The sequence below is a fragment of the Watersipora subatra genome, chromosome 3 (genome assembly GCF_963576615.1).
Source record: "Watersipora subatra chromosome 3, tzWatSuba1.1, whole genome shotgun sequence".
Lineage (NCBI taxonomy): Eukaryota > Metazoa > Bryozoa > Gymnolaemata > Cheilostomatida > Watersiporidae > Watersipora > Watersipora subatra.
Window position 1 is genome coordinate 27376408 of NC_088710.1, and position 23756 is coordinate 27400163.

General features: G+C 34.2%; 2 protein-coding genes across 2 annotated transcripts in view; both read right to left on the reverse strand.

The window, feature by feature from the left end:
• LOC137389874 (uncharacterized) overlaps positions 1 to 23756 on the reverse strand; it is a 549220-nt gene that overhangs the window by 519062 nt on the left and 6402 nt on the right. The window lies entirely within an intron of this gene.
• On the reverse strand, positions 5312 to 9492 carry LOC137392146 (uncharacterized). The gene is made up of 7 exons (XM_068078776.1): positions 9476 to 9492; positions 8726 to 8916; positions 8112 to 8211; positions 7017 to 7184; positions 6736 to 6825; positions 6275 to 6534; positions 5312 to 5801 (listed from the first exon to the last, which is right to left on the reverse strand). Exons 2-7 carry the CDS (start codon positions 8906 to 8908, stop codon positions 5589 to 5591), a joined length of 1014 nt encoding a protein of 337 aa, XP_067934877.1. The 5' UTR covers positions 8909 to 8916; positions 9476 to 9492; the 3' UTR covers positions 5312 to 5588.

Below are 23756 nucleotides of genomic sequence, written 5' to 3' on the forward strand. Positions count from 1 at the left end.
TTTTTGTGGCACTCTATACTATGGTAATTATGGCCACCCATTAAAATTTTTTGGACTCTCGATTCTTCAGTAGAAACGGACCCAAATACAAAATTTCACAACTACAATACCTTGGAAGATTTATCATAATGAACGGTTTATCTGATGGCTACATAACTGGTCTATCTATAAATCTGCAAATTTGTTTTTGTGTATCATAAAATGCACAAGTAGCTCACATTTATGGTTGTGTTAATAGGAGGTTTTTTTCAAGGGTTTCTGCTTCAGGAGTCTTAAACGCATTTAAAATAAATAAAAAAGTTTTGTTTTGAGATATAAACATGGTAAATTTATTAATAAACCCTATGTTGCCAGAAACATCAACCGTGAACTTACTAATTAGAAGCAACTACAAGTTGTAAGCTAACAACTCTGGTTTAGTTCCCAGTTATTCACTTGCAATAAACCTTTCTGATGAGGCGATGTCTGTTAAGAAACAGATATGCAGGTAAATGAAATGCATTACTAACGCTATTGCCGATTGTTTAAAAAATGCAGAGTGCAGATAATTAATAAAAACAACTTTTAAAATAAAAGCTTTTGTAATTTTCAGTTGATTTGGAAGTATATACAAAAATACATAGTAAGTCACTTTTTATTACTTGAATGCTTATATGAACAGCTGAAAAAAACAAATTGAAATTAGTTTACAAAACAAAGGTGAAGGTGAAACAGCTGTAGCGTCTTACACATTGTCAACTTTTACAGTCATATGTACTTTTAATCATAATAAAATAACCCATAAATTGGAGTTAAAGGTTTCGACTCGAAAAACTACTATTCTCAATCAAACATGCTTGTTATAATAATTAACTAAATAATGTAAGAGCAAGCTTTTTGGATTTCTTGCTTAATGAAGTACGTGTAGGCGTGACTCTTGGATATTCCAAGTTCGCTCTGCATAAAAATTAACTAGTTTTTAATAGCTAAAAGTGCTTTTAAAATATGCTAAATTCTAAAAGTGCTAAAATATTTACATTCTATACTAGAGCATTTATAAACTTGAAACTATTTTGTCAACTTTCAAAACAAAAACCACAGTTAAATAGAGAGTAGCCATAGATCCATCACAAATTCCAGCGTACAAGTCGACACAGCGTATAAGCTGATGTCTAAAGTTTGGTTAAACTTTTTTTGGTTTTGACATGGATCGGTCACACACACTTTCCGGCTCAAATTGTTTGACTGCTAATATTTCATTCATAGGTGGCGAAGAATAGCTGAAGAAATGCCTTTAAAAACAGCACAAGCAGAGGTTCCTGTTTTTATGCTTTCAGCAAAACTACACTTAGCAAAATAATGAGAGAAAGAAGATCAAAATCCCAGAGCACAAAGAACAGCACTTCACTCCCGTATTGGCCCTCTCACCAAAAGAACAAAACTGCCAGAGCTGACAATATGTATTTAACAGAATCGCAACGCTGTAAGCCGGGTTTCTGTCAAGAATTGTGATTCAAATACAAGAAACCAGATAGATGAATGATAGTAGATGTATCAAATAGATTACCAAAGTGTGGGCTAGTACGCAAATACTACGGAAAAGAGCATTAAATTTGAATAAAAGCATGTTATGCTAAAAGAGAATCTTAGTGATGACCAATTGAACGGTGAGTAATAAAACTTTGTGTTTCTTTCATCTCATATTGAGTATCATTACTAATATTTTACTGTTTCATAAATAAATCACTATATACATACATACATACATACAAATCAAAAATACATATCATGTAATTTTGATTTGCGACGGCTCTTTGAAGTTGAATTTTGCTAGAATTTGTATCGTGGAAAATATGGAAACTTTGAAAACTAATGGAATTTTGTGTTTGATTCATCTCATGTTGAGTATGATTATTAGTATGTTATATTATTTCATAAATCAATTTCTATATGACAAATCATGTAGTATTGATTTGCGACAGTTGACATTCACCAACTCTGAGGAAAGGCAAAGACTTGCATCTGACAAACAGTAAGACACAACAGTTTCCCACCTTAGAGTGGAGTTAATGAGTAACAACAAGCTTAAAAGTAAGTTTAACTTACAAAAGAACACTCCCAGACTGCAAAAAGCTCTAATCACCTGCAACATCAATAGCCCAAAATTGTCAAAATCAATTTTAATACAATTTGAGTTCTTATTACCATTATTACACAAGTGAATCATTGTTAAAATATTAAGTAAATTTTTGTATAACAAATTTTGTATCAACTTAAGAAAAAATAAAACAAAAAGGCAAACGGTTCTTCTTGTGATTTTGTCGGATATTATAAGTCAGAGTAATTATCTTAAAAATTTTCAAGGAATTACGGTGAGGATTTTCAACTTTCCAAAACATCAAACTTTATAAATTGTCAAAATTAAAACTAAATTTTGTGATTGAGCCTTTAAAAAATGCCATTTAGGTGCACGGCAAACTCAAACAGGCGTTTTGTTTACCATGACACAACTGAGATTGTTAATTCAACTTGTAAAAATTTATAAGACCTAATCTGACAAAATATTTTCAAAGTAAAATATGGAAGGTCTAAGCCAGTCTTATTTGATGTCAAATACCTGTTTAGTTTGATTTTGTGAAGAATGTATTTTATTTTTATTTATTGTACAATATTGTACAATTGTACATTTTATTTTTATTTATTGTATAATCTTTAATGTGGTAAGCAATGCTCATATTTTACAACATGCTTTCCACAAAGCACCATGGAAAGTAAACAAAATAGCATTAGTTATATCAACACCAAATTGGTGTTGTAGTCTTTTTAATATAATAATATTGGAGTGAAGCCATTGAATATGTAAAATGCAAATATGACTAATGTTTAAACCAAAAGATACAAAGTATAAGCACTGTGAAAATAACTCAATTATAAATAGAAGGTTAAGGTCTTTGGAAGCAAGATAGTCTTTTCTAATATGTTGGTCAGACGGTTTATGAATTCAATTCACTCGCGATCTGTTTCTTGGTAGTTTAAAGGCTGGTTGTCACTTTTTCATTTCTGCCATCACCTTGCTCTGTCACTTAGTCTTTTTGAGTTTTTCTCTTACTGGCACTATTAACACAGTTGTCGAAAGTTTAATGAAGAATTCGTTGGTTTGTGTTGAACCGGTATGTAAAAGATCATACTAATCGCACTCATGGAAAAAAAATACCTTTTTGTAAAAATCCTTTACTTCTGTATTAGAATCAAGCTACTTGTTCATTCAATACAATCATATAGTTTGGTAAATACATTGCTACAGTGTCGGAAATGTGTGAGCTAGCCCGTCCTATCCAGCAGTCAAAACACTTCCCCTAGCAATGCAAGTCAATTTGAAGTATTCTGCAATTACTATGATTCAATCACACTCACTTACCTTTTTTCCTTTGGCACAACAACACATTAGCCTCAGACATTTGGAACCGGCTCAATGAGCCCTTTTTCAAGAGGTATTGCGCCTTCTGTTTTGTTGAGGCCTCTCTTGAGCATCAGTGGACGTAGGAGCCAAATTCGTTTGTTGTTTCCTTTAGTGGCATAGAGTGTTCCACCTTGTAAGTCCGGCCCAGGTCTCTTAGTCCTTGCTGAAAAGTGTTTGGTACCACATGAGAAGATTGGTGAGTTATTTGGCCTAATGAGGGGTTTTCCATTTTTTTTGTCACCTGTGATCCATACCGTGAGTTCTCTAAATGAATCAGTGCCCCAGATTCTTGCGCTCTCGCTTTTCAAATATTTTGGTCTGTAGCTCCAAATGGTGTAGAACAGTAAGTCTACTTTCAAGTTCTAAGCACAAAGTTTTAACATTTGATGTGGACTTGAACTTCTCAGCGAGATATAGGCACCATGCGACTACACTACTATGTGACAGGCTGGTCGAAGCTACTAGCTAACAGGGACCCTTGGGCAACCCTCTATCTGGTTTTATGAACAGTAAAGTTAGGTAGCAACCCAGCATAGTATGACCATATCAGTTTAAGTTGGAATCATCAGGTCTCCAATTACCCACATCCTTCTCATAGCAAGCGTTTGTGTCTATCTGTGCCCATCAAATATATTTTGTCTGTTAAAGTTACAAATTGTCATCAAGCTCATCAACTCTATCAAGCATTAGGGGGCCACTCAGCTCCGCACTCTCAATATGGCAATCTCATTGATCTGGTCACTACAAAACCTCAGTATTTACATGTACATATCACAATTAAGCTGGCAGTTGGATCATCCCATAGAGAAGTAGCCAGGCCACATTAGCTATGGCCATGATTATTAGTCTTTTCTGTTTGACCTTGTGCTGCTTTGAGAAGCGTGGTCAAAAGCCACCTTGCTCGGCAAGTTTGTGGTGCACCTCAATGTTTATTAAGTATAACATAGATCAACTGTTTAGCTTTTTCTGAGAAATTAGTTATTCAAAAAGGGCTGATCTTATGCTTGCGCCCTAATCCACTCAGCACCGTCCCTGTCTCAAGAAGCAATAGAATACTGTTCATGCATCTTTGAGCATGCCATTTTTAAGGCAGGTGCAAAGTTCGCCGATTGATTGGTGGGCCAAAGGTTGCTGGAGTTGGAGATGGTCCTGTCACCTTTGTGGCAGGCTCCCAGTAGGCCACTGGGTCAGCCTTGATGCTTTTACACAGAAGATTCACCTTGCAAAGGCATTAAGTGTTCATCAATTACTCACTTTTACATTAAAGTGTCTTACCACCTGTTGGTGCACTTTTAGAAATGGTGTTTTGATGTTTTCATTGTTTTCATCATTGACTATACTCATTTGGTTGGGTGTCTGATTTTTGTTGCGAAATCAGCCATAGTATTATTTTGTAAGAGAGATAATTTAAGTACACTGAATTAAGTTTCAGAGCAATTCTTTCTGGCTAACAGAATATCGCATAACTCAGTTTAAGCAAGCAAAAAGTGTATTAAATGTAAAACAGCAGAACACATCCACTATGTTAAATGCTGACACTTTACTTAGCCTATATTTTTTTTTAAAGTGATCCAATTAAAAGATATGCTAGTGGTACATAGATTTGAATTTATAGAGAAAAATTAATTTATTTGGAAGTAATATTTGGGGTTTTGTGTTGTTTGAGTTTATATGTCGTTGATATCTTTCATTGGCAAAACAAGTTATATAAGCAGCGGAATTAATATATATTAACTCATAAAATCAGTGTACATGAAACATGCTATTTAGAACAAACAATACAAGCTAACTCTGCAAGCTAACATCACTGATTTACTTCTAAGATATTGTCTCACTGTTATAGGCCTACTCTAATAAAGAATCAATGATGTGTATATCCGAAAGTGTATTATATTTCTCTACTTAGTCTTAGGTAACTATTACTTTACAATTATTATTCTTATATTTTGGTTAGTAGTCATTACACAGGTACAATGATATCTTGAACTAATTAAGGAACAATTACGTTGGGAAGTAATTCAGATTATGCAGCTCAAATCTTTGACCAGAACAATTAGTTGTATAATCCGTTAGTAAGAGTGAAAAAAAGTCAACATATATTTCACTGCCACTTTCAGTTAACTCAAAGATTTACTGAAAATGAACTATGTCATTTAGAGCAAACAACACAAGTTAATTCTGCATTCGCGATGTAAGGTGGACAATATCCTAGTTCGCCACAGGCTCCTTGAACAAAATAAAACAGCGCTCCATCTGTATTGGTATGTAGTCCAGTTAAGGCTTCTGGTTCTTTGTCCATACATACATAGTTATACGCTCTCTTTTGACTGTAGAGCCCTGACATCAGATATCCTTCATACTCCTAAACCAAAATAAACTCAGTTTTTATATTTATTAATTACAAACACTTCTATATTTAGCAACTTAGTTACATTTGCATATTTATCTTAATGCAAATGTTGATCTATTTTTTTCTCATTGGCATCTCATCATTCAATTGGGAGTTATCTATTATGTTTGTAATCAAACTGATAAAACAACATCCTTTTTATCATGATAACATGCTGATGAAATCATTCAAGATTAAAAACATCTTGTGTCAAACTGAGCATCTGAGAAAAGTTGCTCCGAAAATATGGTATGACGCTATTCTAACTTGTGTATGAAGCTAGCATATTAATAACTTTTTTGCTAATGCACATGTTACAGCTTATATGTAATTGGACACAATAATCCACCAAATGTATAAAAATGAAATTGTTGTTTTGAAATTTTCTCTTCCAATATCAGCTTATATGCAAAGAAGCCTATATCGGATGATATGTGGTACTTCACCTTATTCCAAGATAATGGACAAGTTCTTTTAGCAGGTATCATAATAGTTGTAGATATGCTAGGAAGGTAGCATCTGGAACAAGGTACATTCTGGTCATGCATACGACTAGGAAATATATTCGAGTCAGTCTGGTACTCTCCTCCATATATGTAATTACCCGTGCTGCTAGCTAAATATGAGTTATACTCCGGCTCTGAAGGTAGACATGTATAGACAGATGACCCTCCTTCATGGTCATAGTGTTGCCCTGCTGCTAGTCCTGTAGGATACATTAAAAATCATGAAATTTAAGTAAATGCAATATTAATCAGCACTTGAAATCACTGGTAAGAATCACAAGCAATGTATTCTAAAGAATCTGCAAAATTATTATATTTTAAATGAATGACCAGTCATCTTATTTGCTTGATAAAGTTTGCCGCAAGGAATTAGAGGGTAGTAGATATATTTTGTAACCAACCTGTGTAGAGGAGCTGTGAAGTGTTACCACACGATTTTCTGCCCCATCTAATATACGAACTTCCTCCTCCAGAAGCTGGTTGTACGTCAGCTACAAAAAAAATCAAGTTACATGTTACAGAGTTTCCAATTTTTATAAAAGTTTTCATAGCTTTCAATTTTTCATTATCTTGTAAAAATAATATTGATGTTTCCTATCTCGAAAATAAAATGGTTTTTCTTTTCATTGACATAAAGTGTTTTTTAAAATGATGTCCAACTTGTTTATTATTGCGAACATACCATTATCAGAGTGCCTGGCAGATGGTCGAGCTACAACTGACTTGGTGTAGTTTACCAACTTTTCAACCCTCGTTTTCAGTCCAGTCAGGTCTGACTCTTCACAATCTCTGCCATCTCTACCGTCCCTACCATCTCTTCCTGGAGGTCCTCTTAAGTATGAAAGTTGTCCTGTTGTTAAAATACATGTATGTTACGATAGTTTTTTTTTGATGCTCAAGTCTTTCATTAAATTAAAATAATCTAAATATGCTTTGAGTAAAAACAAATAAAAACTTGAGTACAAGCATTAAAGACTTCCAGGAGTGTCTAGGGAGCCTTTAAGCAATACAGAACATACCAGCACTCTGATGAGAAAAGGATATATTTAAAGTTTCCAAAGACTTTTTTCTGCCTGTCCAAAATATTTTCATTATACATTTACATGCAAAAACATTCTTAAGCAATTCCACTGATATCATCAACATTTTACCTTTAATAACCATTTTATATGTAGCTCTGATTACACCTGTCATGACATCATCAAGTCTTAATCAATAGAAAATCTCCGTTTACTTTCTGTTTACTTCTCACTACTTTTAAGTTTATTTGTATGGAGGAGTGTTGCTCTCCTGACCAACGCTGATCTTAATAGTGAAGTTTATACTTTTGTTTAAGCTTTACAATTAAACTTGAGTTAAACTACAGTTTTATCCTTTATAGATATCTAATATTTTGAGCAAATAAATAGTATACCAAATTTATCCAGCTCACAGGCCATAAGTAGTGTCAGTTTATGATATATCGAGGTCATTTAATAATTCCTTTAATGTGCATATCTATTCTTCTTATCAATCAATTGAGAATTGTCTCTTTATGTTAGTAGTGCATTGAGAAAACAAGTTTTTTTTCATCATGACACCGTGACAATAACAGTATTTAAATTGAAAAAAACTTATATTTAGCGTAGAGCTGAGGAACTGAACTAATCCACTGTTAAAGTACCATTGTGTCCTGTTCTACTTTTTGTAGGAAACTAGCAAACTAACAACTTTGTTATTAAGTCTATTGCTTTGATATAAAAGCTGAATAGTGAGTGTTACATTTTGGCTAATTTACCTGGTGATAATTGACTTAGTATGCCATCACTAACTCCCTCGTCTTCTGCTGATCTTTTTTGTAGGACTTGTTCCATATCAGTTGAAGACATCATTGTCACCTAGATATGAAGTTTTTAAGTAACACAATCCTATAAACCTCAGCGTCTCAAACAGTTTCTTATCCAATAAGTGAACAGCACAAATTCATTTATCTTTTGATACATGATTTATCATAAGATGCGACATCATTTCCTAATTTTTTCTCAATAAAATCAAGATTTTTGCTAAAGAAGAATCTATGCTGGGTACCAGTGCATGTTTTATGTCTACTGTTCCTATTATACACAACATACTTTGAACATACATCGTTATAATACTATCTGTTATATAAGGTTGCAAGTCCTTGGACAGTTATATGTACCTGCACTTTCAGACAATTAAGTATGTTAAAAAAAACTTTTCAAATGAAAACAACTTCTCATGTGACCATTCCAATGTTAAAACAAAAATTCAAAGAAATTAAGCTCTGCCGCACAATCCTACTTGCACCAGTTCAGAATATATTCTTGTTAAATTGACTATTACTAAGATCAATTGTCGTTAATCTACTGTACAGATTTCATAACTTCTCACCTGTATTCCATTTCTTTCTAGCTGATCTAGTCTTGCGGTTAAATGATTAACATCCTCCTTTAACAACTGGTAACTTATTTGAGAGTAGACAGAGAGAGTCAGAGCAGAGATTGTTATAACAGCAGTCAATACCTGGATGACGTCATTACGCTTCTGTCGCTTGACTATGTAACCTTTTTCCATTATGTAATCTAAAATTAGCATACGAAACTTACAGATCATCTACCTCAAATAACTAATTTTATTCAGATCGCTGCATTTACTGCTCACCATATTATGTATTGCCATAATAATTATAATTTAATAAAAATATAGTAACTCAATAATAACAAGGCATACCGGACAAGCAAGTTCTTATATGCTAATTTATTACGAAATTTCCCTCTCATGCTTTTAACCAACAATATTTTTATTACATACAAATTGTATAATTTTAAAATTGTTTACCTGCATAAGTCAAATTTTTAAAGTAACCTGAACACGTAAATCTATAAATGTTAATGATTAATTACAATGCCATCATAATGTACAACTATATGCTGAGTAAGCCTGTTTTGTTTTCATTGTTTTGGTATTAAGAATCTTATTTGTGGTTTCTCCATTGTATTACCACAAAATATGTTTAGAAAATTTGGTATACCTCCAATATGAATTGTTAATTTTCTTCTAAAAATCTGTGTGTATGCATTTTTAAATTCAAAAGCTTACTCTAAGTGGTATCAAAAACTAGTTGTATGTGTATGTACTTGCCTTAGGCAGCAGCTTCCTTTGGCTACTGATATTGATGTATAGCTGCTTTTATACTCTGGTAAAGCATCAGCTTCCGTTTGTGAAAAATTTGGTCAAATAATATGTTTAACAGCATCTTCTGGTTAAAATATTTCACGATACCAGTTTTACTGATTTACCAATTTTGCTAGCAAGTGTATTCAATCAGTTCTGACAGCTGTCTATCCTAGATCTTCTGCAGTAATCATTAAGATAAAAAGTTAAAGTTTGGTATGTAAACACTCCATTCCATTGAAACAGATTTAATGTGGAGCAAAGAGTGTCAGTGCTTCCAACCTACACCAACCTCTATTAAACTTCTGTTGAAGTCTCTTTTTTCAAGCATTTTTTAATCTGCATTGTGCGTTAGATAAGTTTTTTGTATAATATTGGCACAACAAATAATGACAAAAATATACCTTAAGATAGACCTAAATCATGTCTGCTGCAGATCAATGGTTTTAATTGAGTTCAACACGTATCATTAATTTATACTTGATGGCTGTGAAGTACTTGAGAGTAATAAAACTTTAGTAACACTCAATACTTCATTAATTGCATGGTCATTGGTGCCGCCATATATTTTCACTTTTGTAGGTTTTTAGAATTATTTAGAGAAGATTGTAAATAGCAAACATCATTTAATGAAAGTTTTTTGACTTGCTTTAGTTTTATACAAATTTCTGTTTTAAACAAGTTTAGTTTTGCAAGTTTATAAATACTACTACATGTAGTTGTTTTTCTCCAAGTCCCCAAAGTCAGAGATCACTGGAGAGATCACTGGTCACTTCGGAATCATCCGTAACATCAGAGAACAGTTGTTGTTACATAGTCTGCTCTTTTGTAGGCCGTGGATTATTGTGCAATCCTAACCAGCTGCATAATTCTGTTATTCCGTTTGGTATAAAAAGATAGCAGAAAAACTTTGAGGAATAATGATTAATAGTTTATGAAAAAAGTTTCAATAACAGCTCTAGACAGCCATCAGCAGATCTTGTTGTTTTATGAATGCCTGCAATACAGATAATAGAAATATCAGCAACTTTAATAGTAGAAACACTTGTGAAAGAACTGGTCTAGCGGGGAAATAAATGACATGACAGCTGGTGTGGTGGAAATGGTTGTGTTATAAATATTATGGTCTGATTCACCAGATAATTTATGAATGTGTTCTGCACTTCATTTTCCGACTGTATGTGAATAACAGCAATTTAACCTAGTTACCCCTGTTTGTCATCTCTTGCGGTGCCATCACAGGCTATCACAAATGACTTGATTTCAAAAACAAATGCACTGATTGCCAAAAAGCTGACACTGGTAAAATAGGCAGCAGACACTTTTGAAATACATCGACGTGCAGGAGAATATCATGCCTTGAAAGGCGCAGCATTTAGCCACTCACTAAAGATGTAACAATATAAAGTACATGTAGTATTTAAAAAAAAGCCCTTATTGATTACAAGAACTAATAATATTCTAAGAGATTAAAATATACCAAAATCTATGGAAGATGCTGCATGAAATAGCTGTGCAAAATTGAAATCTTTAGAGGCTCTTAGATATCTGTAGAATATCCGTATTGTATTTGAGTAATGATAATGTTATAATTAATGATATCAACTCTTTAAGGAAATTATTGATTCTGTTGTTTTTTAGTTTAAGACTAAATTAGAATCAGCTAGATAAACCTTGTCTCAATCACTTTTTTAAATCAACCAATTCATGCCAATAGAGACTATTTGCTTCAGTAATATTATAGTCGAAGCCAAACATATATGGATGATTACCTGGCCTGTGTCAGAGAGCTTCTTTAGCATTTGTTTGCATTGTTGTATGTCATAAAACAAAATCACCACATGAATGTTGTCACAAAATGTTACATGACAACTCTATGACCATGTACAACCTGATGGAAAATGGCCTAGCAAGCGATATCAGACTAACATACACAGTATATCAGTAGTACTGACTTGTAAAACTAACTTACTCTGTGTATTAGTACTACCGACTTATAAAACTACCTTACTATATATACCAGCACAACTGACTTATTGAACTACCTTACTGTATATAATAATACAACTTTTTTTATAGAAAAAACTTACTCTATATAATAGTACTACTGACTTACCGAACCAACTTACTTCATAAATTATTTATAACCCAACGACAAATATTAAAGCTGGAAGGAATTAAATTACCACTTTATCACTAAACTTATACACAAGCGCTTTACATCTATTTCATATTTATACTTTTGAGCCTACTTTTCCAATCTATGATACTTGCATAACCTTTTATGATAGACTATCACTCGCAGTAAACGGACAACCAACTTGTTTTGAAAAATTTATGAATGTTCACAGCACTCTACCCGATATACCAACTAACCTCAATGCTTGCACTCATGCTGAGTCATTTCACGATATAATTATTAGTGAGGTATTGTGTTGAAACTGATCACTTGTAGTTCATGACCTTGGCAACACGAGTTGGAATTGCTACATTTATGGTTGTTTATTTCTGTCACCAGATGGCAGAAATGTAGATGGCACCTGTAGCATCTCACAGTTATGGTTAATATAATTACATGAGATTTTTACACTTTCTAATTGCAATTTGCAAATCCAAAATCCAAACAATAATTCAAACCCACTCTATAACTTTCAATGCCTGCTACAACAATGTTGCTTTTCTTCCCCCTAATTATTCACTTCTACAACACACAGACATGTGTTCTGCTGTGTAGCGCGTTCCAGCTCTTGCAGGTAGAACTAATCAATCTAAAATGAACCTGAACTGTTACTTTTGTGAAGTCAAAAATGAACAGAAATAAAAAGTTTCAGTAGAGCCGCTCTAATGAATTGTCATCAACCAGATTTTGACACTGAGCTGGTGTCAGAATCTTCTTTTTTGTTCATCTTCAGATTAGCTTTAGTTTCTGAAAATGTCTCTGTGTATCTCTTTATGTTTTTTTTTGTTTTTCATGCTCAGACGCTCGAGCTTTGTCCTTGAAATCTTTAAACCTCCTATATAGGAGTATGGGTTACATAAGACCTGACCAATGTAACAATAAATAATTCTTATATTTTTGGTCATATAAGGATAAGAATATCGTTTAGGAGATCAGGCTTCTCTCCAAAGTGACGGTCAAAAATACCAGTGTTTAATATTCTACTGTATTATAATTTAAATAGTAAATATCTGGGAATGCACGGGTAATGAAATAATTACCCAATGAACTTGAGTAACTTAAGAGTAACTTAAGCTGACTAGAATTAACTTATAAGTTGGTAAATCAACTTACTTAATAAGAGCACACACAAGAGTATGGCTAGACATAATGATCTCTCATGCAATCAATTATGGCCTTCAATCACGCTAGTATTAACCAAAAACATTTATCAAAGACTTCAAGAGTACGGAGTGCTACTGGTGTAATGAGTATGGCCACAATTATTTCTTTGTTCAGCAATGTACCTGCCTAACCTAGTGGTAAGCACACTTGTCTGCAAACCTTAAGGTTCCAAGTTCAAATCCAAGGCCAAGTAGATTGATAATTTCCATAACTTTAATGCTATAACTGGACACACCAACAACAGACAAACAAAAACTGCTATTAATATATTGTATATATAAACTTTATTACTTTATGTATTGTTCCAATATGCTATATCCACTTGCTTGGTATTATGCGGTGTTAAATCAGTTTATAACAAACCATACAAAGTATAATAAGTTGTCTTGCGCTATACTGTAGTATTCTTTAATACATACATAATTTTATCAGATAATCTTATAACATGTCGTGTCATGCTATACTAATACCCCGGCCGTCTGATGTGCCATGGGTAATTATGCAATTATCTTACAACAATAATGAGTTGGTAATTGAGAAAAAGGTAGCGTGATGGGCAGCCATGCTGATAGTTGGAAGTTCAAATACCACATGATGCAATCTTTTTTGAAGACAGTCATTCATGTAACTTCAAACAAACAGCTGTACCTTTATTGATAGTAAAGATGATGGCAAAGATTTCGGTAGAGATTACGGTAAAGATTACGCTAGAAAATACAGAAAATATTTTGGTTGAGATAACGATAAAAGTTACGGTACATATTACAGTAAAGTTAATGCCAAGAATTAAGGTAGAGATTCGACAAAGATTACGGTTATGCTTATGGTAAAAATTATGGTGAAGATTATGGTGACGATTGCGGTGAAGATTATAGTAAAGATCATCATAGAGTCTATATTGAATTACATCAGTTTATAATATATTATAGTATAATGTAGGCCCTACATGTATTGAATTGCATCAAATTATAACATGTTGTATTAAATCATATCACATATATTATGGCAGGTAATGAAACACTATAACATATAGTGTTATTACTGTTGCTATAATAATAGTGTAGTACATATTGAATGAGTAAATTCTGTACTTTATATTACAAGTTTTATAACAAAGTGAAATATTATATTATTTTATAATAGTATAATCTTATCAATTTCTAATGTTCAGTTTAGTAAATGAACATTTTACTACCTCTAATTCACGCATCTTGTGAGAAGTCATATTGCGCTATCTCACTGCACATAAGGATATTGCTGATCTTGTAGACACAAGTTTTCTAAGGTAAGGTAAACAGAAATTAACTTATTGGAAATTCTGAGTTATTCGCTGTTCAGCATGCTACAAACTTTGACAATCGCCTTATGTAAACTTGAAAAGATACATAGCAGACAAATCATATTAAAAGAATGTGATATAACATCATTTCTTTACACATGTAAATAATGTAAAGAACTGGGGTAGTATCGATAGAATTTGTCTTATTTATTTTAATTAGACAGTAGCCTGAATATTGTCACTTTTAAAATGTAGATTGTGGCTATACACTATGCAATCTGTCAAAATGCAGCTCACCTGGCATATTCACATCTTCTTATCTCTGGATAGTATGATGAGTTTTCCAAATCAATTACCATCAAATAACAGAAAGGGAGATAGCTGTGAACATACTTGCGAGTTATGTTATTCACTGTATCTCATCATTTATTATCTTCTCCAGTTTTTCATAAGTATTGTCAACATCAGTTTCTCTTTCTAGATTTACCTTCCCTGAGCTAGCTGGAATTGGGGCTACTTGCTTCTTTTAGTCATTTTCCTATATAAAATGAATCAAGTTTTAGATAAAAAAGAACATGAGTGAACGAATAAACAAAAATATTTTGGCTAAGCCCAGACTTGATTAAACCTTATTAAATACACTTTGAAGTTGTGTACTCTTTGCAAGCTATTATTGCAAATATTGTTTGTATTAGTAGCCAACTGTACTTTCACAAACTCATGATACTGCTCATTGCTTGCTTACCTTATATCAGGTTATATACATTAAAAAGCTATACATTACATAAAGTGTCCATTAAAGGAAACTGCGAAAACTCTATTTAAATGGTCACATATTTTGCTTCACTTGGGATAAAAATATGTATAGCTTTACATCTATTATATAGACAGCTTTCATGACATTTTTATGATTTATTGCTTTCATGATCATTGGGTTAATAAATGGTTAATAAATACTTCAATGCAATCGATATGTGCAGATGTTACAGTGTTGATTTTCATATATAAATGTCACCAGCTGGATTATCATTGGAAGCTAATTTTTATCCTAACCTTGACTCCTGGATGCAGATAGACGAAAAACAGGTAGGGGTTACTCCTTTTATTGGAAAGTATAGTTTTGTTTCTGAGGACCTACGTTTAGCGTTACATCTATAATTACATAGACAATTTTCATGACCTTTTAGTTTGTTGTGTTAATAAATGGTTAATAAATATTTCAAGGCAATCAATTGGTGAAGATGTTACAGTGTTGAATTTGATCTCTAAACTTCACAAGCTGGAGTATCACTGAAACCTTTTTTGTAACTTAACCTTGACCCCTGGATGCGGATGGACGAGAAACAGATATGCACTGCTCTTTTTATAGTAAAGCATAAATTTGTTTTCCTTTATTGTAGACATATAAAATATGTGTTATTAGTTGTACTTTGCGGAATATACTTTGCTGTGTAGAAAGAAATGAATAAATCGCCGTAAGTAGACACTGAACATGTGCTATTCCTCATTGAACTAATGTAAAGTTGCTGTAGCCATTGTCTGGAAAACCAGTGAAATCGATCAAAAAAGAGACAAGTTGTCGGTGCAAACTAATAATATGTAAGATATGAAGATATCTTAAAGAAGGAGAACAATTTAATCTTGATGACTCATTTCTGTTGGATTGATTGTCAGTCTGAGCAAATACAGACGCTATGCGTTTATTTGAAAACCTTTAACTTATTATTGCAACATTGCCATAACATTTCCAAGAAATCATTGCATTTACACAAGTTATGCAATGTTTACAGATTTAGTTATATTGGCAATCATTGCTGACATGCAATGCAATGAACTCGCTCTAGAATTAACAGTCTCAACTTGAGTCTGTCTTCAAAGTTTTCTCTCAAAACCAATGTTATGATACATCTGTCTGTGAAGTTAAGTTGTATCACTTTGTGACTAAAAAATAAAATGTCTATTTTTGGCAAATGTTGTGCATCACATGTACCAAGTTGGGTCTTGCAATGTTTATGTTTTGACAAAAGTTATGTCATCATAGTTTTATATAAGACAAGTACTCTTAGCTACAAAAGGTGAGTCTTTTACACGTGATTGCAAAATGCACAATTTTGACTACGAAAATATATTATCTTGTTTGAAATTTGTTATACAAATTTCGATAACACAATAATTTATGCCGAACCTATAAGTGTGAGGTTAGAACACCCTGACATTCTTGTGTCAGAAGCTGCAAAAATAATCGGGAGGAAAGTGCTAATAGTTAAGGAAGACAATAACAGAAGGCATGGCAGACCATGATCAGCAAAGAGCTGAAAAAAGGCACAAAAATGACACAGAAAGTGTGATCACTCTGAGTGAGTTGGAAGATGAAGAGCTAGATGTCATCGAAAAATTGGGGAGAACGATGGAAGAAAGACATGAAAACACCCATTTGTATGTGAATGAGACATACAGAATGCTTGCAGATTGTGTATAAAACTAATTACATAAAATGACTAGACGCTTAGAGGATATGTTATAGTCCTTGGAAATAAAAATTGAGATGAAGAGCAATGAGCTACCCTTAACAAACTCGCGTCTTTGTAGGTTGAGAAACAGTTACAAAGAAAAAAAGAAGCCAATTACAAGCTCTTCTTTTCATAGGTTCAGGGATAAATAAGAGGACAAGAACAAGCCAGCCAACACAATCTCTCCTCTTCGTAATATCCAAAAAGTAGGGTCAAGTACAAACCTAATAATATACTTGCTAGTAATAACTGAGACTGAGTGAAAGTTGGCTTATTCTTCACAAGCAAATACATAGATGAACATTTTGAAACGTCTTTCTGCAGCCAGACAATTTTCCTTTGTGATCCGACCACTTATGAGCAAGCACTTGGTGGTCACAATCTTTATGAGTGTATCACGTTGCTGCCTTTAGATATGGTTATACCCGCTCTCATCTAACAAGTCCATCATAAAAGGGTGTTGCATTCCATTGAGGTCTACCTTGAAATTAGAGACTTGTTGAGCCCAGCTGCTGGCAATATGGTTCATTTAGATTAGTTAACCAGCATTTCTGCACTACTGAATGCCTGTGAAGCTGGAAACCTGACTAAATGGGTTCCTCCTCAATTGTCTGATACCAGCAAATTGGAGTTTTATGCAAATTCTAGTCTGGTCAAATACCTAGACATAGTAATCTTCATACGTAACTGCTACTGTCAATGGTTACCTATTTACTCTACTTAGACTTGCGAATATCTGTTTGAGACTGAATATACTCGGTGCGTGATTGATAAACTTGTTTGTTTTTCATTTGGGTAATATAATTTCATATCTATAGTTTTGTAAGGCAAAGCTTGTAAACACGAGAACAGTACAAGAAAGAGTTTGAAATATTTGAAGTAAATGTACAATGCGTCACGTTGTAAGAATGTATTTGCTCTATTAATTAGCCAACTTTAAAACTATTGCTTGAGTTGATTTTTTGAAAAAGTCAGCTCCTATCTCTCCCGCAGACGTAGAAATAATTGCTATAACCACCGGGCTTGAGAAGCGATATACAATCTTGGCCAATGCTATATTTAATGCTGTTGTCTGTCTAATGAGAAGCATAAAGTCTATCAAAGGCAGATGACTAGAATAGAAAGCTGTGGCAGCAGCTGCTCATACAGTTGGCAGATGCTTGGACTTGACACTAGCTGACAGAACATATTTTAATGATGTACCATTGCATCTGTTTGCAGCCTGCAGTGAATCCGTTCCCCTAAGAATGCGTTACCCTGTCACCAACTTTACCGACTCTCGCAACTGCCAGAGCTACTACAGATGTCAAGGACTATCCTGCTCTCATTGTCTGTGTCCAGAAAATGAGACATTCAATCCTCTAACGCTGCAGTGCCACACCAGTACCAGCGAGTGCCAATGTCCAGGAAATACTCCTGAAACAACGGTCATTATACATGTAGATACACAGAGTCTACCTCACATCTACCTCACCTACATCACAGAGTCTACCTACTACTTCAACAACAACGAAGACGATACTTGAGAAAATTATACCCGCTCGGAGTTCGACTCTGCCATATCGGGCGGATGATCAAAACAGTCCTAATGGAATTTTTATAATAGTTGTGATCATAGCGCTCACAGTTGTAATACTTCTTGCACTGATCGTTGGATTCTGTTTATGGCAGCGAGGAGTCTTCCCTATCAAGTAAGTCACTGAGAATGAAGTTGTATGAAAGGGTTTCCTTTAAAATAAGCTTTCTGAGCAAGATTTAATGTTGATTTATACAACCTTTGGTTGTACACTTTGGCTTTAATAGTATACAACTTTTAGTTGTATACTATTAAAAATCCGACACACTCTTAATTCTAAGCAGACTTAATTGGCTGTTTTAAGTTTATCTAACATGAATCATACACGCAGCACCAGGGCCTTTATATGGTGTGTAAACTGGGTATTTAAAATAGTTAAGGACTTACCTCCCATGGCACATTGGCAAATAGAATAACAATATCACGTGTTTGAAATGTTGTCTATGCCATATTTAAACTTTAAAATCGCCTGCTATAACAAATTTTACCTATTATTTCATTTTTTCAGTATACACTCTGGAGCATTGAAAGCTTTACCTAATTTTTCACATGTGAACCTTACAACATCGTGAAACTGATAGTTGCTACCAAGGACAAGGATGACATCCTGTTGTAAAGCTGTGTTAAGCCTGGTTCTCAACCCACCGTAAGGAGTGGTGGTAATGCAACCGACAGCTGCCGGTGGTTGCTGAGAACCAGTAGGCTGATCTGAACCGGCAGTAAAATATCTGTCGGCGGTGGCCACCAGCAAAGCTCAGCGAGTTGAGTTTTTCTAAGGGCGCTTGCTTAGGTTGTGTGATGTCGCCGGTAGTGAAAACTGTGCACAGGTGGCATATGCACCCAGAATGCATTGCCCGTACGCTTTCCACAAGGGGTTGGGCAATACACCGACTCTTTCTTTGGGATAAAGAAATGAATACCACGTTGACCTGGAAACATTCTTTATATTTTAACTCCATGCATAAAAGATACCATTGTCTCGAAGCAGAACATTTCTTCCTCACGTTATCACCTTCGATACATAACCAGAAGCTAGAAACATACAGCTTACCCTGGTACCGCTGATGACCGCAGGTACACCTCCGGCTGTTCACGGTGGGGTGAGGATTAGGCTTTAGATCGTATTCAAGAAAAACAGTTTGTTAACACCGTAATGTTAAGCAAAATCTTCCGTATGGCATCACCATATTTCAATTTGAATCATTATTTTTTGTGAAACTGGCTAAAATGTATATGAACACTTGGAAATAAATCGAAACACAATTACAATGTTGATCCGTCATTTGGTTATGTATAAATATAGCATGAATAGACATAACTGCCCATTTGGGTTAAATTGTGAAATATTAATTTTGTCATATTTATTAACAACAGAGGTGTTAACAAATTGTTTTAAATGAACATGTCTCAACAGGACCCTTTCCTACTAGCTCTTCCTACTTGTTGGTTGCAAAAACAAGGAATGTCAAAACATTGCATTATACAATGCTACATTAATACTATTATTTTACAGCGCTATAAAACTGTAAAATGCACGAAGCTACAATTTACTATAGCGAAGTATACCGTACATTTTTTCCTTTTATTGTGTTAGAGATTTTGAAATTTGAACCAAGTTGAAGTTGAAAAAACTGAGTCTAGTCAGGTTACAAAAATTCCATAATTAACAGACACTGATACGAGACATCATAAATTATTTTCATTGAAAAGGCACATTGGCAGCGAGACAGATTAAGCCGTCTATAGACAGACAGCATTCACTTCCAGTGGTTACAAGCATAGTGTAGGGCCTGTTACATAACACGTTCCAGCTAGCATGAATAAACTGCAATTTCCCAACAATGGTTCGTAGGTGCACTCGACACAAAAGTGGTTTTATTTAGATTAGTTCAATGTTACAAGCTGATTGCACATTTGCTACGCCTTGTCATCTCATGCGCTGTTACATAAGATTATAAATTGGTTTCTGAATGCTACAATTGATATTAGTTCATCAGTGAAGAAAGCATTTCAACAGGGAAAGCTTAATGAAGTTCTATGGTGGCAGCGATGGGTGTTGCTCTTAGTCCTTGCAGCAGGTGCTTTAGGCATCCCTATCACTTAGGAGATAAACAAACAAACCTGGCTGTAACTGACTATGTTCTACGCTGTAGGAAATATGCTAATATGCATCCCTCTAATAATGATGGCTATTTGCACACCCTTCCAGCCCAAGAAAGACATGTCTACGCCGAGATAGCCAATGGAGCGGTAAGCAAACAAAATATGAACTACGTTGATTGTTCTTTTAACTATTTGGTACATGAATATCTGAGTGCCAGAGAGCTACTGAACAATACTTGCCCTTATTGCAAATGCAAACAAATTAGCTAAACGATTTCTAGGGTATTTTTGAGGCCTGTGAGTATGTTTTTTATTCTTGTCTCTTCTTGCAGAGAACTCCCTTGGAAGTGTGAAGATTCACCTAAAACGAATTAAATAAAAGCCATTTTTGGATCACTTCGCTTCAGTAATAACAATATGTAATGAAATTGTTAGTAAACAGATTGCTAGTAACTACTTGGCGTAGGAAATGTGGTCCTCCAATTTTATTATACGAGCATCTATAATCTATCTAGTTTACAGCTTAACAAAATCCAGATGGTCTGTGAAATAAGGCTGAACAAATATGTCCTATAAACAAACTGAAGCCTCATAGGCTATGCCGTATGTGTATTCCCTGCTGGCAGGAGTAATTGGCAGCTAATGATAATATTTCAACATACATGGTGAGTGTCATGACAACCTGACCTTGGCTGAACAATTATATCGAAATGTCATAAGTTTCCTATTAAACTCAATTAGTGAAGATATTGCAATAATGAACAACAGAGAGTCACAATCCGGCAGCATACTTTGTTTCTATTACGTACTTTAATTGCATCTAGTGTAAACTCTATGACTACTGAATATATAGAGCCAGCAGGGGTACTAATTTCTTCACAGTTGTTTATTTATTCATGGCACATTTTTTAACGTAAGTTGATCAAGAGATGCAAATCCGAGGCCGTAATAATAAACTGAGAACTCAACTACACGATATATATGCTCCACCGATTTCAATTACATCGCCAAGGGCGGCATCTCTACACCCTCATGAAACTTTTGTCTTGCCCGTGAATCATCAACTAAGACAATATCCACAGATAGCGGCCTACCCCAACTCACCCCAAACAACAACAATTCAAAACAGAGATTGGGCTAGATTAAGCGCAGGAAATCAGGAAAATAAAGGCAACATGAGTCAGAATAATAACCAAGCATGGAGGGCAGACTGCTGCCCCAACTGTCTGACCGAAAGCAGTAATACGGTGAGCTGCTCAGACTGCTCTAACTGTTCGACTCAGAAAACTATTAATAGAAGTAATTTGTTGAACTACAGTCGCTGTACACCTCATCCTCCACAGCTCAATTTTGTTAGCAGCCGGCAGGAATATGTCTAACTATTAACAATTTTTATATTATTTCACTTTTGTTAGAATTTTAATTATTTTAATCGTATTATTCCAGGTCAAATGATTCTAAAACTTATACATAATTTATAATTTTTAGACGGACTTGATGGATAAAAATTTTTTGATACTGAATCTTTTATTATCTATATGATTTATTTTTACTTAAAAAGCTTGTTTAGCTTTTGACTCTTTCTACTCTGTACTCCGTCTGTTCAATGTATAACATTAATAATAAATATCAGCTCTATGAAGAGTCCATGTAGATTGTAGAGTATATCCTTCAGAAGCAGATAGTTACGATGATGAGACAGTATTACTAATCATTGAAAGTAAACTGGTCATCAAACCTAAAAAAATCTAGCGTTGTAATTGTTCAAGGATGCAACTAACACAGACATAGTTGATTTATGTTGCTGTTTGTCATTGATGCAAGAGATTTTAATTCCCAATCACACTTTCTATCCACATGTTAGTAATCTCATGTACTATCCAAGGGATAATGAGCTTTAACAAGAGGGCTTAAAGTAAAGGATAAAGTACATTAGGATAGCTAACTGCGGACAGATTATAAAATCAAAGTGAAAGATTAAGAAACCAGCAGAAAAGCAATGAACGCCAGCAGAGACAAAGCCTTTAATCTTCAAAAGACTGTATAAGTGAATTATATTTTGGAGAAGGGAAGCCTTTGCCGTTGTTTATGAATTGCTGCATGGGTTTTGCTGCTTCCATCACTAATTGTAAGGAAATCATTGTTTTGTATTTGGTTTACATGAGCATTTGCTGTTTTTATGTTGCACATTTGTTGTATTGTAACTGTAACTTGTACAGATCACAAAACTTTTTGTTGTTTGATTGCTGGCAAAAAGCTAATTCCATGGCAGCAAATCGATGCTTCAATTATATCAACGCTTGCGTCAAAGTGATTTGTTAACTGTTGAGGAGCATAGTGAATGCCTAGAGTACAGGGTTTGCTCAAAAAGCGATCTCTTATGTTACGTGAAGTATAAATCTTGTATCTAGCATTTTTAACTAATAACTGCTGTGTATACCTTTTAATGTTTTTGTGGTCCTCCACGTAACAAGGCATTCAGATGAATACAGCTCGGCAGCACTGCTTATATGTAGGTTGGGAGTTCACAAAGTGTTTATCCAAGCAAACAGGTAACACTGAAATAGTATTGAGCCTAAAACCTCCCAGACGAAAGTGTCAAATTTAAAGACGACATCAGTTGATTTCCCTGACAAGGTGTATCTTGCCTAGTTGAGTCTAAATATTCACCATAAAATATAGATATATTTGGCCACCTTGTCTATTATATTCACAAGTCAGTTGCTATGATTATCTTGATTTTTGTTTTTTTATTAGCTTTGATATTATTAAAAGATGTAAATAAGTTGTCAATCAAAAAACAACTCTATATGGAGAGAACTCCATATTAATGATTAACATTCACAACCCAGAAATCAGCCGGAACCTTTACAAACTTGATGGTTAACTTGATGGGTGGTCGCAGCTTGCGAACAGAACAATACAATTATCAGTTTTCCTTTATTGACAACCCAAACCATGTGAGACTTTACTTTCTTAACAATCATCAGATCAATCAAACAGTTGTTTCAAGGCAACTGCTAATGGGTATCTTTGTGTTTTTATTCAGCTATGACACTATTGAATCACACCGGGCTGCTCACTTTAACTGTAACTCATATTTGCTGATTCACGTCGAACAACAAACCAGTTCATGAGTGTTTTAAGTACAGTTATAAAGACAACTTTTATTATATGTTTGCCTTAGTACAGATTTGAAATGCTGCATTATTGTTGACATGAGTTGGATTTATCTTGATCAATTTTTTGTGTGTTCATGAAGACACTGTCAAATGTGGCTATCAATAGTAGGTATAAAAAGGAAGATGCTGCCAAAGCATCTTGGTCATTTATGCACCACTTTTTTGCAGCTAAACAATTGTTGAAATAGTCTGGCTCTCTAACCTCCCGGCCCTCATGTGTGAACAAGGAATTCTTTCGAAATGCAGACAAAGAAC

Excerpts from the sequence above, each read along its gene's own strand:
- LOC137392146 (XM_068078776.1), bottom strand. The coding sequence starts at position 8,908 with ATGGAAAAAGGTTACATAGTCAAGCGACAGAAGCGTAATGACGTCATC. Across the intron at positions 8,212-8,725 it reads TAGAAAGAAATGGAATACAG|GTGACAATGATGTCTTCAAC; the intron begins GTGAGAAGTTAT and ends CTTCATATCTAG. Across the intron at positions 6,535-6,735 it reads TTCACAGCTCCTCTACACAG|GACTAGCAGCAGGGCAACAC; the intron begins GTTGGTTACAAA and ends TGTATCCTACAG.